The sequence below is a fragment of the Oenanthe melanoleuca genome, chromosome 5, assembly GCF_029582105.1.
Source record: "Oenanthe melanoleuca isolate GR-GAL-2019-014 chromosome 5, OMel1.0, whole genome shotgun sequence".
Lineage (NCBI taxonomy): Eukaryota > Metazoa > Chordata > Aves > Passeriformes > Muscicapidae > Oenanthe > Oenanthe melanoleuca.
This window is the reverse complement of record NC_079339.1, coordinates 28,112,638-28,129,695: the sequence shown is the minus strand read 5'-3', so window position 1 is coordinate 28,129,695 and position 17,058 is coordinate 28,112,638. Positions and strand designations below refer to the sequence as shown.

Genomic DNA, 17,058 nt, shown 5'->3' with positions numbered 1-17,058 from the left:
GGCAGGAATGCACTTCAATTTATTCAGTAAGATTTATGGCACATATTGCACTTTGCACAGTTCTATGGGGCACAATGTGATTGCACACTGTTGCTCTTGTATACTTTAGCCTATATTCCTCCCCTTCTTCCCTGCTCCTTCACACTGAGCTAGCTGCTCCTCTCTCACAAGGGGCCTCGAGGGCTGAAAAGCATTACAGATTGCATGCACAGTGCATATTCAAGCTGCTTATTTGATATTTTGGCAGTCATTCTCTGATCCAGCATTCAGTGCAGCTTACAAAAGTGTATGTCTGTGGTTTTGCACAGCCTCTTTGTGCTCTTCAGTGTCACCAGATGATGTGAAGGTATTCTGTGGAAGTGTGCCTCATCTGTTCTGCTATGAGGGAGCTCTTAGAATATTATACAGAAGGAAGAGCCTACTTGGAGAAGACAATACTTGATGGAAACAAACTTTTGAGAAAGCTGAGAGCTGGTTTGCTGTCTTAGGCTGTTAATGACAGACCGTGCTTTTCTTCATTGTTGGAATATTGGTGGGCTTATGCTGCATAATTGAGCTAAACTTGCTGGCTTGTGTACAAAAGCAGTCCAGCAACAGCAGGTTAGATTTGGAAAATCAGCTTACACAGACCTCCTTTCTTCCCTAGTGCTCATTCTTTAGGACTGACTGTTTTGCCACAGAGTGCTAAGGAGGAACAGTTAGGCAGAAAAGTAAGTACAGTTGTAATGTAGACACCATAAGAAGGCTCTCTTCATTTTGGTAGTGTGTGTTCTTACTGTGTCTTACAAAGCTGCTACAGCACTGAAGCAAGGTACTGGAATTCAGTGGGTTTTAGTGTGATTGGTGTTAGAGCAAGAGATGTTGGAAATTGAGAATGTACAGGACAGCTTTGTTCTGTCTGGTTTTTGATTCCTTTATGGTCTGAATGAGAGGTGGCCCAATAAATAAGGGCTGATTTTCTTCTCTTGAATAGTGTGGGGAAGAAATGGAGGGATAGTCCCCTGGAATATTGCCAGGTCTGTGCTCTCAGGGCAGTTAGAGCCCCAGACTTGTCTGAGCTGGCCCAGCAGGCATGGCTGGTGTCATGGCACATCAGCAAAGCTAGGTGGCCTAGCAGTGCTGTGTACTTGCATTAATTCATGGCTGGTGCCTAAGTGCCTTGCAACTGCAGTGATCCAAGTTAAGGTAGGTATATATGGCATTGTAACTTCATCCTTCTGTAGTGTATGGAATTTCATGAGCCAGGGAGATATGGCCACCCTGAGGTGATGGGGATGCTTCCTGTGCTGGGATTCTGGATAACAACCAGAGATGGCAGGCAACCAACCATCTCAGGTACTGCAGTCCTGCTAAGCCAGCCAACAGAAAGTGATAAAAACTCAGAAATGGCTTTATCTTCCTTTTTCCTAAAGTCATAGCCATTAAACTAATTCCTTTTAGCTCTATTAGCATGCTGCAGTTTTCAGCATGGGCTCTCAGCATGTTTGTAATGGCAAAGCTTGATTTATTGTCACCTCATGAGTCAATGTATTTGTATTAGCCTGCGAATGTCCCTCATTTTCTTTGTGGAAGTGCTGAAGAGAGCCATGTTGCATTTCTTGACAACTCATAAGAGCTCCTCCTTGGTGTGCCCCTGGAAAAGAGGCACTCTAAGATCCTGCTTCTGAGTGCCTCTTCATTAGGTAGAGAGAAGCTTGTCTGTCGTCTTTCTGCTATTGGTTCTAAGATGCTCAGCTATTTTCTCCATTTCTGCCTCTCCAGCTGTGGGCCAGTTGTAAATGAGGGCAAGCCAAGGTGTGAACAAGGGGAATCTCACATGCAAAAGCTCAGGTTTTATTTTTCTGTCTTAGCAAAGGCAGAGTATTGCCCCTGGCAATACAGAGCTCCTCTGAGGCTGTTGGAAACATGCTAACCTTCAAATGATAGCCAGCTTCTCTCCCAAAAGGGAGAGAGGCCAATAGCAGTGTTAATAAATATCATAAAAACAGGACACAGGATGTGTTTCTGTTCTCTCCTGTCATCCTTGTCATTCCATATAGTTTAGAATATCAGGACACTCCCTTAACTTCCTGGGGGGAATTTTGCAATTTTTGTTTGTCTATAGGTGATTCCAGGTGCTTACCTGGTATTTTGGCTCTCCAAACTAAGCCACACTTATTCCTAATCCCTTCTTTTTACTCCTGCACAGTGGTTATCCCACTGTACATTGACCAGATGCTGTGACTGAATGCCAGTCTGCCTCTCAGTTAAGAATTAAATGAAGAGAATAGTTTCAAGTAAAACCCTGGGGAAAATGTTATGCAGTTAATCTGCCTCTCTGTACTGTGTGTGTTTACTTATTGCAAGGATTTGTGTATCACTGGATAGGGGCCACCTTTCTAATTTCTATCCTCATTTGTAAAAGCCATCAGAAAAGGTTAATGAGGATCTCAGTTCTCCACCTAAACTGCAGTTCTCACTTTCTGCATGCTGCAGATTCCCCCTCACTAATGATTTAATTTGCCACAGGGGTAGCGTGTGTGAGGAGGTATTTTTCAGCTGCATTTTAAAGGCAAAACTAGTCACACAAGAAAGTCAAAAGAATTTTCTTTCTCCTAGTTCCCAAAAAAAAAAAAAAAAAAAAAAAAAATTCAGTGACCATGTAAGTATAGATCCTACTAGTTTCTGAAACAAGGTCAATGGCAGTCTTGGAGAGCACTTTATGGGGTACTTGGGTCTGTATTTCTCCATCAGCAAGAATGCCCCAAACTCACACCAGAACCTGGCTGCCTGCAGCAGGCAACTGTTCCTCTCTCCTTCCTGGGGAAGGAATTTATGCAGCAGCTGGATATGTCTCCTGGAATAAGTCAGAGCAATCAGTGCCAGTGTAGCATGTCTGACTACCTATCCACTAATTTCCATGCACTAAAATGCTTTATTCTTGGAAGGAAAAAAAGATTCAGGTCTCAGCCTCATTTCAGCTTCTTTTCAGCTTTTTCTGTTGGCATGCTCATCATATGGAGAAAAGACAGACTTGCTTAGAAAGAGTTTCTTCCCTGGTTCTCAGTGTCCCTGAGGAATAAACCCCTTTCCCACTGCTGCTGCAGAGCACCAGACACTGCTTAAATGGTATTGCATACCAGTGCCTGTTCAGTGATGGCATGATGTTGAAAGGCAGCATTCTATGTTTGTGTGTCTATAGCTGTTGCTGTTCCTCCTTTTCTTCTTCTCTCTCTGATATTGTTGTTGTCTACAGAAAGAAAATATGAATCAAATAGCATCAAACTTGTAATACCACAATGATTAAGAAATGAAACAAACTGAAGTTGCCAGCTCTGCAGTACTGCTTTTAATGGATTTGTGGTGTTTATCTGCTTTGGAACTCTTATGTGTAAATCAGTTATGTGAAAAGCATGAAAAATGATGAAAATACAGAAGAGGAGTTCAGATTATATAAACAGATACAGGGAGAATATTGTATCTTGCCAAGGACATTTTCAAATAAAAAATGTGTCTTGCATTAAATTAATTTGTTCCCTTTCTGAAGTTAGTGTCACAGAAGCTACCATGACAGCTGACACTCATGGTTCTCTTGCTGGTAACTTGAAAGGGAGCCCAAGGGTGAAAAGGACCAAGGAGATTGTCTCTTGCCCTCTGATGAGGATCATTCTGGGATTAGGAAGAGTTTCAACAATTGGTGTGTGGGTAACCAGAGCTACTGAGGATACCCGACTCCCAAGATTCTCTTGGCAATTCACTTGTTAATGCTAAAGGACATTTTTAGAAAAAGTTTATCTGTCTCAAAAGAGCCTGGCTAAAAGGAGGGGGTTGGAAGACCTGTGTTTTTTGCTTGCTTTGAACACAGCATAGCACTTGCCCGATTCGATGAGCAGCTCTTGCTCCTCAGCACGTGCTGGACAGTGTTGGTGAGAGCACCCCCTTGTCTGGGGCCTGTGCTTCCTCTGTTCCAGGTTCTCTGAGCCAGACCCCAGCCACACACTGGAGGAGCGAGTGGTGCACTGGTATTTCAGCCAGCTGGACAACAACAGCAGCAATGACATCAACAAGCGGGAGCTCAAGCCTTTCAAGCGCTACGTGAAGAAGAAAGCCAAGCCCAAGAAATGCGCCCGGCGTTTCACTGACTACTGTGACCTCAACAAGGACAAGGCAATCTCCCTTCAGGAGCTGAAGGGCTGTTTGGGAGTCAGCAAGGAAGGAGGTGAGCTTTTTTTGCATGACAGATAAAAACTGAGTTACAGCCAATTCAGAAATCCGTTTGCTACCAGCTGTTTCAAAAGTGCCAAGGTTTGTGGGATCAACACACTGCCATGCAAATGTAGTTTGTTACTTGTGTTATGGCTCCATCTTCTATCACAGACCTCTGTGCTAAGCACTATACAGAAACAGGACAACAGATGAGAGTTCTTGGCCAGAGCTCTGCTTGTACTGTTGAAGTCCTTGGAAACTGTAGTTAAGATCAGGTCCCCTCTGAGTAATACTCTGCTAACAAGATCCTGTTGTCTCAGCCATGCAGGTTGGATGATGTATGAGCCAGCACAGACCCAGTCCTTCTCTGGAGACCCTGTTTACTAACAGAAATAATATTTATTTTCATTGCTAAATTGGCATGCAGGAGAGTGGATAATGCAAAGAGAACAACTCAGAAAGAAAGCACAGGGCTGTACTGTTGCCCTTTTTCAGACTTAAATTATACTTTGAGACTGGGGGAGAAATAAAGCATGTGAATAACCTATTTTCCTTTCTGTTTAGTGTCTGAGCAATCAACCCACCCTCATGCCTTTTCTTCTTTTTTTCATCTTCACCTCATCATCTGTTGGGACCTGAACCAAACTGATATTTTTAGAAATTGTAGGAATTGAAACTGTTCAAACCAAATTCAATAATTATCAGTCATTCTTGACTGTGGGCAGACTTGCTTGGCAGGAGAAGGCAAAAAGGGAGATTCCAGGGGACTAATTTCCTGTGCAGGTGTTTTGGCTGTGCAGACAACTGTTGTTAAAAGTGTCACATTAGTTGGGAAGGGTGGATAGCTTTTTTTTCTCCCATCTTGATCTTTCCTTAGTCCTTTTCTCAGGTTTAGCACGAGTGGGAAGGGAGTCAGTACATTTGGGTGTTGGGAAGTTGCATTTTCTAGGTGCTTTGCAAACATCTTAGTTACCATAATAAGCATGTGGCATTACTTGTCAACTGTGAGAAGCATTCAGCTTCCCTGGCCCTGTGGAGGTGTTTTTTTAGTCATCAGTACCTTACTGAGGAATGACATACCAAAATAGCAATCCTTAATTTTATTACCTTCCCAATAAGAAGAATATGCCAAATGAATTTTATTGCTATTTGGCCTGGAATAAGACTCTCTGGAATCTGGTGCCCTGGCCAACTGACTGTTTAAAATTTAATTTATGGAAGAGGAAAAAATCAAAGGGAGAGAAGAAAGAAAATCTGAAACTTTGAGCCTATGGGAAGGAGAAAGAAGGCAGCAAGACATTGTTGTGAGTGCCTGATTGTCCAACTGTTTGCTGAGAACACAGCCTTGACCTCTCATGGTTTCTTGTGCTGTATGAGGACAGGACTGTGGTCAAAAAGGGGCTCTGATCTTGTTGTGTCATACAGCTCCACATACCTACTACAGACCTGATAAGACTTGAGGATCAAAGATCAAGTGATAAGTTAAAGGATGGTGAGGACTGAAAAGCAGTGCAGGGGGCAGTGCAGAGAGCAGGAAGAAACATGGAAGAAACATGGAAGAAGGAACTGAGGGAGAGTGCTCCAGAGGTGCAGTAAACAAGTTTGTAATGGATCTTTTTTAAATCATGAAGTTGTGCAGTGGTAGGAGACATGCTTTCTATGCTTCCTATTCATAAGAACTTCTAAATTTAGAAACAGTCAGTACCTTTGCCTTTGACCTGGTTCCCCACAAATCCTCTTCAGACTGGAGAGACATGGTTGGATTATTAGGTGGATAAGGAATTGGTTGGATGGTCACATCCAGAGGGAGGAGGTCAACAGCTCAGAGTCCTGATGGGCATCAGGGACAAGTGGTGGTCCTTGGGGTCCAGACTGGGACCAGTGTTATTTTCATTAATGACACAGACAGTGGGATTGAGTGCACCCTCAGCAAATTAGCTGATGACACCAAACTGAGTGGTGCAGCTGCCATGCCTGAATGATGGGATTCCATCCAGAGGGACATGGACAAGCTCAAGATGTGGCCCCATGGGAATCTCATGAGATTTAAGATGACCAAAGACAAGGTCCTGCACCTGGATGCTGAACCTCTGGTATTCACAGGCTGGGGACTGAATGGATGGAGAGAAGCCCTGCCCAGAGGGAACTGGGGGTGCTGGTGGGTGAGAGGCTGGACATGACCCAGCCATGGGCACTCCCAGCCCAGAGAGCCAAGATGATTAAAGGAATTAAGCACCTCTGCTGTGAGGAAAGGCTGAGAAAACTGGGATTGTTCATCCTGAAAAAGAGAGGCTTGGGGTGACCTAATTGCAGCCTTCCAGTACCTGAATGGAGCCTATAAGAAAGAAGGAGAGGGACTTTTTACAAGAGTGACAGAATGAGGGGGAATAACTTCAAACTGGAAGAAAGTAGGTGTAGATTAGGTATGAGAAAAAAATTCTTTATTGTGAGGGTGGTGAGGGCTGGAACAGGTTGCTCAGAGAAGCTGTGGATGCCCCATTACTGGAAATGTTTCAAGGCCAGGCTGGATGGGGCTCTGAGTAGCCTGGTTTAGTGAAAGTTGTCCTTGCCCATGGCAGGGGGTTGGAATGAGATTGCAACCCAAACCATTCTATGATTCTGTGATCTTACCCCTTCTCTACTTTCCTTTATCCTAATCATAGGTGCATGTATTCAGTCCCTGTATTTTGCTGTTTCTTTCTCTGTACCATGGCCTCCAAAGATCTGCTGGGGCTGAGGTCACTGTGGGTTCAAGGCAAGAGCTAGCTAGAAACCTTTTTGATGGTGTACTTTCAGTTGTAAACTGCTAGTCAGATGAAACAAAAGTTTTCAAGGGAATGTTTCTGTTTCAACAAAAGCTTTGAAAGGTTCTTCTGGTCTAGCATGTATGAGGAGGGGTTGGAGAGAGGCAGGGAAGGTTACAATTTCCCCTTGATATACTTCATTACAAGTGAATTTAGCTCAGATATTCCAAATCCTGTCTGGGTGTCCAGTAGGATAAGGACTACAATGAAGTGGGTCATCATTCCAGGTGAGTATGCCTCTTGCTAGGTGAATTGAACACTTGCAATGGTTTTGAAAGTAAAACATAATACAAATTTTGTAGTATTTGAGATGCTGAGGAAAGCAGATATTAAGCGTTCTGCATTTTTGTCAGTGTTTTGTTGGTTTTTTTTTTGTGGCCAGTTCCATCCAAATATAGAACTAGAGCTGCTTAAAGGAAGCATAGAGCATAGATAACACACTACTGGTATGTGCCTCTCAGGACCTAGAGAGTCCAAATAAGATTTATATGTGGGGATTCAGCTGGGATATTTGTAATGACAAACCTGGATCTGAACTCTTTCCAGTTTAGAATTAAATCTGTTCAAGGTGCATAGTTGTGTCTGTCTTCCTTTCCTCAGCACTCTCTTCCTGCCTGTGGTAACCTAATATGTGGGTAATGCCAACCAGTGGTTCTCCAGTGAGGAATAGAGCTGCCCAGTCTATCAGAAACCCTTCCTCTTTTCCATCCTTATAGTGACCCAAAAAGATGCTGAAAAATCTGCTAGGTCTGGTGGCTGCTTTGCACATCTCTTGACCCTCTCTTTAAACCAGACTTGTTTTTATCAGGGTCCATTTACATGGAAAAATGCCATTCTTGGATCTCAGAATGGAGTAGTCACATAAGAGTCAGCCTTTGAGTGTTTGCAGAAGCTTGCAAATAGCTGCTTAAACTGGGGCAGAACAGGCAGGCAGGGCTTTTAGCTTGGAGTATGCCAGAAACAGTCTTTGCCATCACTTGATCTAGGATTGTCTGTTTGAGGAATTGTGGAAGGAAAACAGACTGATTTACAGCCTGTTAAAAGTTAGCATTCCTCAGTGTAGTCTGCACAGCCTGAGTTAAGGGGGCAGCCATCTGTGATCAAAGAGCAAATTTATCTCTCTGCATTAGTCATAAGGCAGGATCCTTGAGAAGAGATAGACACACATTGTAAAGCTTTGCTGGAAAGTTACTGGACCCAAGATTAATTGGAGTCCAGTGCTGTTGGAGAGGAGGGCTGTAGATCTGAGTGAGGCTTATGCTAGTTGTGCTGGCTGAAAAATGTTGGAGTTGAGTTTTACCTCTATATTCTTCCAAGTTCAGAAGACAAAGTCAGCATTTTGTGCCTGCCCAAAGAGGAGCTAAGGGAATAAGCAGCAATGTCCCTCTGCCAGCTGAAGGGAAGTTCCCTCCTGCCAGCTCAGATCCCGTGATTGCTTTGCTGTCCAAGATCTTGTCAGATGGTAGGTGTTGGGCGTGCTGCACAGCCAGGAGGATGTCTGAGGTGGAGCCCAGCCGCCAAGAGTGCAGTCCAGAAAGAGGATCAAAATATCTTAATTAAAAAGTGTATGTGTGTGTAATTAAACAGAATTACCCTTTCTATTGAATCTGAGGAAATGTTATAGAAAGAAGGAAAAGAAGACAGACAATCTGAACAGCAGATTTCATTCAGTGATGTTTTGAGTCTTTCTTATTGCTATCCTCAGAAGCAACTGCATGCTTGGGAGGCTGGGAATGAGTTGCTCTATATCATTACTGCACAAGATGCTGTGTGGGAGAAGGTAGCAAAGAGCAGTCACCTGGGAAAGGCCTCTGGACCAGTGATGGTAGAAAATAACAATCTAAGTGGCCATGAGCAAACTGTAAGCAGGTAATTGCAGGAGACTCCTCCCAACACTTCCCCAACAGGTAATGACTGAATTAAAAAGGAATTTCAAAGTACATTTAATTGCTATTAGGTTAGAATCAAAAGAGCTGCTCTGATTTGTTGCACTTTGGCTATAGGAGTGGCAGAAAGGATAATGCAACAAAGTCCTTCATGTAATGGAGGAGCAAAAGAGAGCTTTTATTTAAAGGAACACTACACTTATATTCACTAGTTCGTGCAAAACAGAATAGAAAAGGCTCATTGGTCCAAGAAGGCAACACCTCTTTGAAAACATGCTTTCTGCAAAATATCATGTAGGACACGTCTTTAGCAGGTGTTTAATCATTGTTATAATTCCTTGTCCTTGAGCAGCCTGAGAAACCCAAGGCTTCAAGGCTGCTTTTTCCCTGGTTCCCAGCAGTATCAAAAACACTAGTTCAGTGCTTGCTTTTGTTTGTCTTGTTCAGATACTTCCCTTTGGAGCTCTGTAGAGGTGCTATAATTTTCCTTTAATCTTAATAAAATTTAGTGATAGTATGAATCAGGACATCAGTATTGTGTTGAGAATACAAGATTAAGCTGTTTCTCTCCCCAAAAGGTGAAAGGTCTGCTCAGTATGTCTGAGAAATAATAATTTCCTATAAAAAGCTGCTGAGGTTTCCGTGGGGATTTTTCTTTTGGAAGACACCTGGCCTAATCCAGTGTGACTAGAACTGTTATCCAAGACAGTGCCAGCTTTTTCTTCCCAGCAGCTCCGTTCCCATCTTACAGCCCAGCCTCCTGGCCCTTGGGGCTTCCTACAGCTCACCCCTGCCCTCTGAGCTTGTGCCCACCTTGTTCCTGCACAGAGCAGCATGTGCAGTGGAGTGCTTGATGTGCAGAGTGAGCTGTGCTGTCAGGTCATGTGCATGCACAAATCAGAGTCCTAGGCTGGAGTGGAGGGTGGCAATAGGCTTACTGCTGCTGGCTGGGAGCAGGAGCTCCTACTTCCAGTAGATCTCTCATCTGAAATCAGAGGAAGCAGCTCGCAGGAAGGGTGACAGGATTTCAGCAGCTCCTGTAATCCCTGAGCTGTCTGTACCCAGTGCAGAGGCCCTGGCCATGAGCTCCACCTGGTGTAAGGTGTGTGTCCCTGTTATCTCACAAAGCAGTCACAGCTCTGCCCTTCTGCCAGGTCTTTGATTTTAGGCACTTGTTTTATTCAAGTGAAAGATTTAAAACCTGGGCTGTCTGTATTGCCTGTACCCTCACTCTTTTCTGGCTGCCTCCTTTCTACATGGCATTATTTTGCTTGCTTGGGGAAACTTCATGATACTACTTGCATCCTTCCTTTCTTTTCTCTCCTTCACTGTTTGATTTTTAATTGTTGTTTCCTGCCCATGCAAAACCTCTGGATTTCATGATACTCAGCTTCTTCAACACCATGTATTTAACATCTCTCATCCCAGGCACATTGGTTAGACTTTTGCATGTGAATCCTGTTGGCAGGATTTGCTGTGAGCATGCTCAGAGGGGGTGCTTTGACCCTGCTGTCTGGCAACAGACAAGGGAAGGCTCCTTTTTCATGCCATGGCATTTACTTCCTTTAATGTGGTTTTTGGATTTTACAGGTAGCCTGAGCAGTTTGCCCAATGGAAAAAGACAAGGTCTTAACCCTTTCAGTGAGTATCTTGTCAAAATGTTTTCTTTTTTTTCCTGTGATAAGCATATATTGTAGAATGCATTCTCCCCTATTCTCCTATATTCATGAACAGCAATATAGAAACAGCTGGAAACCAAAGTCTTAAGATATGTAAATATTCCAACATGCAGTTCCATTGCATAATTTCAAAGTCCAGCTCTGTCTTTTGCTGGAGCAGACGATATGTTGCTAAGGAATTAGAATAGGATTAAGCAGCTATGGGATGACTACTCTCCTGTCCTACTCTTCCTTCTTCTATCAAGCAATAATTTAGGTAATTTGTTGTGTTTATATTATTCCATGGACAAGTTCCCATGAAGACTCTTCTCTATTGGGGTAAAGGTCTGCTCTCCCCTGTATCTTGTGGCATTGAATCACATGGACCCTTTCATCAGACATGAACAACATCATTTGCTTTGCTTTTAGACTTGCTGCCTCATGGTTTTGTTGGGTACTTCTCATTTTGGATTGTAAGAAGCAGTGAGAAGTTCTTCCCTGCCTATATCTTCTGCCACTTGTTCTATAGCTGTCCTACATATTCTGGTTAGACTCCTTTTTGTGTTGAGTAGACCTAGGCTGTGTATTAATTTAATGCCAGAAGTCTTCCTATACCTCTTGCTGTCCTCCTTATCTTTCTGGGGAATGTATCTGGTCCTGGTGAGATGGGCTGAACAGAAAACTGAAGATAAAGATCAACTACACCTTGTACATTGATGATATTAAGTTTCCTGGTATGTCCTCCATTCTGAGTATGTACTCACTTTTTGCCTGCTGCTGAAAGCTGAGCAGAGGCATTTGAACAATTGCTGTGGCTTCAGCCCCTTCCTTGTCACTCAAAGTGCTCAGTTTAGGACAGGTCATCCACACTCCCACGCTGCACTGCACTTACAGACATGGAAAACAATCTGCTGTTTTTATGAGCTGGTCATTGAGCACTGCAGGGTATGGCTACTTGAAATTATTTTGCATTTGAAAATATTTTCCCCCTGTGATAGGGCATGTTGATGAGACCTTTCCTCCCAGTGAGGTAACCTTTCCCCTCTTTGAAAACCAAATCCCTACTTTTGCTTTCTCTTTAGCTTGTTTTCATCTGTAATTAATCCACAGAGCTCTAGCTCTGATCCCATAAGAGCTTTGGTTCTTTAAGAACCTTTGGTGAGGGGCTTAACAAAAGCTTTCTGAAGAAAGGCCTCCAAGACCTGCTTGTCTGCTGGGGAAGGGGGCAGCTGGCTGTGGCTGTGGGGAGATGGTGGCAGGGCAGCCTGGCAGCAGTGGGTTTCTGCATCAGCTGGGCCAGGCAGAACAGCAGAGCAGGGCATGTGGACCAGTTGTTTCCCTAGACTGCATGCCCATTTCCAAGGAGGGGGAGGAAAGTGGTGTTTTGTGTTTAAAAATATGTCAGTCCCTAAGGCTCTATGTGACTCATTCAATGCTTTTTCCAGCAAGGCTGTCTCATTAGCCCCTGGTTGTTTTCAGCCTCACTGCATACTTTGGGATCTCATCTTTCTGGGGCCATGGCTTCAGCAGAGGCTGTACTGGATCTTTCTCAGTCAGGTTTCTTTTTGTTTTCACTTGCCTTTTTCCCTTACTTGTTCTGTTCTTCCCTCCTTGCCCACCCCACCCTGCTGTTTCAGTAGGTCGCCTGGTGTAGCAGCAGAAGACAAGAAGGGAAGGCAGGAGCTGACCCAAAGGAAGAAAAGATCCAGTGACAGATGGACAGACACCTTGCTGCTTGTGAGCAAGCACAGAGCATCAGCGACATCCAGTGTAGCAGAAGTGGCACCCAGAACATTTGCACTTTTAAAAAATTGGTTTGGGTTTGTTTTTAATTGCCTTTCAATGCCATTATCTAATACTTTGGAAAGTGGAGAGGAGCAGGATCATGACTTTTAAAAATTGGAACAGCTACTGATGATGTAAAATTGAGTTCACTGGGACTCAAAGAATTTTATATACTGTATATAAATATATATGTAAATTGTACAGTTGTCTTGTACAGGGGTTGGAGTCACTGTTCTGTTCCTCCCTTTGCTTTTGAAGGCTGGTAGGGTTAGAGGGACACTTTGAATTTAATGGATTATAGTAATGCATTCATTTCTGCCACCAAACCATCATTCAGTGGCAAGCTTTAACAGCACCTCCATGCAGAAAGGAACCAGTGTATCAGCATGAATTGTTCTTGCAGATGTGCACACAGCACCCCAGATACCAAATGCTTCTTGAGAGCAGCTGAACCACTTTTCTTACCATAAAGCTCTCTGAAACTCAGGCAATTGGGCTTTTGAGGGCACAGATTTCATGTAATATTGGTGCAGTGCAAAGCTGCCTAAAGTAGGGATAGAAAAGGGTTGTATTAGGGATGTACAAAAGTAGTTTGTGCACCTGTTGCAAGTTGGACAGAAATGAAATACAAATGCATTGCTATTCATGCTCAGATAACATGCTTAGCAAAGATGTGCCATGCCTCTGGAATCTAAAGCTGCAGGAAGGATGTGGGAGCCATAGGCCTAGTAGAATGAGTGAAGTCTTGCATCTTCCTCTCTGACAAAGTGCTCATCTATATGTTGTACAACAATAAACATTCTGAGAAGCCTGCTAAAAGCAGCATTAGCCTGCCTTGTGCTTTGCTGAAGAGCAGAGAACATACTTGTCAGTGCAGACAGACACAGTTGTGCTGCTGGTCCCCAAGAGCCTGCTCACTTGTTTCAGCACAACAGCTTGGGCCGTGCTCACTGGTGAAGGTCTGTCAGCAGTGACTTTTCTTGTCCTTGGTGGCTGTGAATCCAAGCTCTCCTCCTGCACAGTGGTGTGCCTGGGTACTGTGACACTGGGGTGTGATTAGCACTAACAGCAAAGCCTTGGATTGAGGAGTCTGGTGTTCTTGGAGGCCACAGGAGCTGTGTCAACCACTAGCAGTTTTACCAAAGTTGTTTCTTTGGCAGGGGTGCCCATATGAGCAATCCTAGATTTGGGCAGAGTGTGATGGGAGATGCAGTGTTTTGCTTTGTGTATTTCCAACCACTGAGCAGCCTCCCACTTCAGACCTGGTGATCCTTCTGCCACTTATCTCTGGACCAAGAACCTGTTAGAAGAAACTGTAGTGAAGGTGATGAAATCACATGCTAATATGAGATCACACCAACAACTACTTGAAACAGCAATACAGGTTACTGTAGAGACTGGACTTATCCCTCAAGGCTCTGTTGCTTTGGTAAAAGGTGATACAACACAGCATCTTCACTCTGTCATGTCATCATGGCAATAGCATGAGATGAATATATCACCAAAAAAAGTGTCCTGATTCAGTAAGTTAGTGCTTGTTGACAAAATGGAAAGTTAAAGAAAAGAAAAACTAGTGAGCCTTTCTATAAATAACTGTTTAAGGGTAGTAATAACTCTTCCTTTGGGAAGTATATTGGAGCTAATTAAAGCATATGGCATGGTTGAAAACACCTCTGGTAATATCTGAATATCTGAAATATACATCATACCATCATAAAATAAAGAAATCCTCATTTAGCAAGAGCAGATCCTGCTGCTGAATCTTCATGGTTTCTCACATGGAATGTATGTGTTTTTCTGGCCTGCAAGCTTCCACCTTCTTAATTGCTTCTTCTTTTTTTTATTTCTTTGTTTTTGTTTTTCCTTTAATGCCCTGGGCACATCTTGTGTGTGTTGAAATAATTTGGTTTAGTGTATAGTTAGAAATGTCCATGTCACACTCACTAATCCTATTGTAGGGAGTAAAGAATGAAACCAACTGTATAAAAAAAAACCCTCTCCCTTTTAATATTCTAGTTTTAGGAATTAAAATTCTGGCTGCTGGGTTGGTTGGTATTTGGTGGTTTGGGGTTTTTGGGGGTGGGGTTTTTCTTTCTTGGTCAGGGGTTTTTTTAATGTATAGTTATATCCAGCAGAAACAGACAATTGGATGCCTTTAGGAATTCTATCAGCCAAGCACTGGGGCTGGGCAATGCCCAACAAGATTGTGGGGGGGACTGCAGAGCTGCTACAACTCACTGCCTCTTCTGGAAATAAACCAGCCAGTCACCAGTCCTGCTTGTTACATAAATCCTTCTACTGACCTCCTTTTTCTCATCCTTGTGTCCTTCCCCTCCAAAAGGCCTGCATTCACATGTGGTTTGCAACTAAAACTGGGTCAGTTCTTCAAGGAAGACAAACAAGGGGTTGCTGTTGGTTAACTTTGGTATTCCTGGGTGTTTCCTGTTGCTAGGCCAGGGCTGACTTCGTGGATGGATTAGGGAGCAGGCATTACACTGCTTTCCCTATCACAAGACAATTCCAAGTCCCTGCATCCTGACTTGCTGAATTTGTGTGTGTCTCTGAGCAGCTTCTGGCATTGTGCATTGCCATGGAAGGCCCAAGCAGCATGACTGTGTCACATCCAGGCAGAGGTCAGGTTACTTCTTCTGGGTTTGTGTCAGAGGGCTGTGCAGACCATACTGGTCCTGATTGGCACAGCCCTTGCTATGAGCTGTCCAACAACCTGTGCTCTTGGTTTGATTGCCATTCCACCTGGCTGCTAGGCCAAATTGTCCTAATCTGGTGGTTGTAAGCAATCTCCTGCTCTGCCTTGCATCAGTAGCATCTTTCTGAAGCTGGGACACAGGGAGTGTCAATGTTGTGTCTGAAAGCAGACCCTGGGCATGTGTCTCCTCATCCTCAAAGTGCTCCTGGGCCCCTCCAGCTCTACTATGAATGATAGCTGAAAATGGCTGGGACAGAGAAGAGAACCAGGACTTGACAGTCCAAGTCATCTGTTCATCCTGCCAGAAGTAAAAAATCTTTCCTTTCTTGCTGATCTTCCAAGGGCATAGTGTGTTGTAGGAAACTGCATTACAGTGGGATTCATTTGTGTGAAGGCACTGCTTTCCATAGCCTGAGTTTATAATGAACTTACCCTCCCCAGTGCATTTCTGCCTATGGCAAATTTGTTAAACTGAAAGGCATCTGTTTGGTTTTGGTTTTGTAATAAAATAGATAACTTTTGCTCCAGTGTCTTGTGGTGGTTACTCCTTGAATCTTGATTTCCAGTTATTCCTACTGTGCTGTAGGAGAGGGAAGGGGACATTCTTCCTTGCAGAGTCCAGTGTCAGTCTGTGGTTGGGTTTGGAGGGCTGGGAGGTTTCTCCCCTGTGTGTAAGCCTCCAGGCTGAATTAAACCCCAGAGTGCATCTCTGTGGTTTAATGACAGCTGTGTGAATTTGCTCAGCCTGCTTAGACAGTCAATGTGCATCTGTCAAGAATGAACTGGCAAACCAAGTTAATTTCATTGTATTACCAAGTTGTATTAGAAATTCTTGGGCTAAGGGAAGAGAAGTAGTTGTTCTCTGGGGTTCTGCAAAACTTAACTAAAAACAGGAAAAGGCTATTTTTCAAAAGAAAAGACCAATTCCTTGGCCATGGTTCCTGGTTTTGGAGTCAACATAAAGTACCTTAAGAGGGCTGCACCCTTTCCCTGCCATTCTGTAGCCAAGTCACAAGGACTAAAAAGGGTTTGCTTCTGCTTCCAGCAGTGATACTCCCATTCTCTTGCTCCTCCCCCTGCCTTTTTTCCTCTTCCCTGTAACATAACTAACACAATGGACATGCAGAATGTTGACCTTCTGACTTCTCAGCAGCCAGCCCTCACAAGCCCTTTCAGGCAAAATACCTTGGAAACTGTTCAAAAGCTGATATTAAATTGGACAGAACAATCTGCAGAAGTGATGCTCCTTAGTTTGGAAAAGACATTGAATAGGAAATGGGTTGAAAGAATGCCACCTTAGAAACCAGGAGTCTTAACAGCAAGTGTTTTGTATGGAGGGTTTGCCAGAAAATCCAAGACTGACTACTTTGGGAAGCAATTATGCTTTTAGTAATTCTGCTGCAGGACTTCTTACTGATTTTAATGGTGGGTTTTGTTTTGCAAAGGGACCTTGACTATGCACTCCAGGAGTTGCTGTGTGTTGTTGCACAAACTACAATTACTATCCGATCTTCTGCAAAAGCATAAATGCACATTTATTCCACGTTATGTTTTCTTTCAGCATGTTGGGACTGGGCTGAGGGTCTTCAGCTGAGACAGAGCTGTCCAGTGTCCCATTTCACAGCACAGCTCTGGCCTTGCATAGCATTAAGTGCCACTGCTATCTCCCTCAGTCATTATTTTGGCTGGGACCACTGAAGTGATTCCTGCTGGCCTCACCATGTCAGAAAAGAGTTGACACAGCACCTGGCTGAAGAGAGAGAGCTATTTCTGAAGTGACTTGGATGTTCCCACTCTGAGCTGGCAGCTTGTCTCAGGGAAGGCTGTGTGAAGGTGGCTGAGGCTGAATTTGTTCACCTGCAGCCCCACACGAATTTTTGCATCTCTGGAGCTGTTAAAATTGTTTCAAATTAATGGCTTAAACATTGCAAAAATAATCAGAGGATACTCTAGGAGACTGCAAAGAAACCTTGTTGTCCATTTGTGAACATGGAAGTCTACCCCTCCCCAAATATGCCTGAAGAATTCCAGCT

The 17,058-nt window shown here is 43.7% G+C and overlaps 1 protein-coding gene across 4 annotated transcripts in view; it reads left to right on the top strand.

Annotated features, from left to right (window-relative positions):
* Positions 1 to 15,546, top strand: part of SMOC1 (SPARC related modular calcium binding 1) — a 126,612-nt gene extending 111,066 nt beyond the window's left edge. For 2 of the 4 annotated variants that reach the window (XM_056493698.1, XM_056493696.1), the window contains exons 11-13: positions 3,951 to 4,198; positions 10,466 to 10,516; positions 12,174 to 15,546. In XM_056493698.1, the coding sequence (XP_056349673.1) occupies positions 3,951 to 4,198; positions 10,466 to 10,516; positions 12,174 to 12,187 (313 nt within the window). In that variant the 3' untranslated portion in view covers positions 12,188 to 15,546. Of the gene's footprint in view, positions 1 to 3,950; positions 4,199 to 10,465; positions 10,517 to 12,170 lie in introns of all 4 variants that reach the window. The other 2 variants (XM_056493697.1, XM_056493694.1) reach the window with 1 other exon arrangement.
* The last annotated feature ends 1,512 nt before the right edge of the window (positions 15,547 to 17,058 follow it).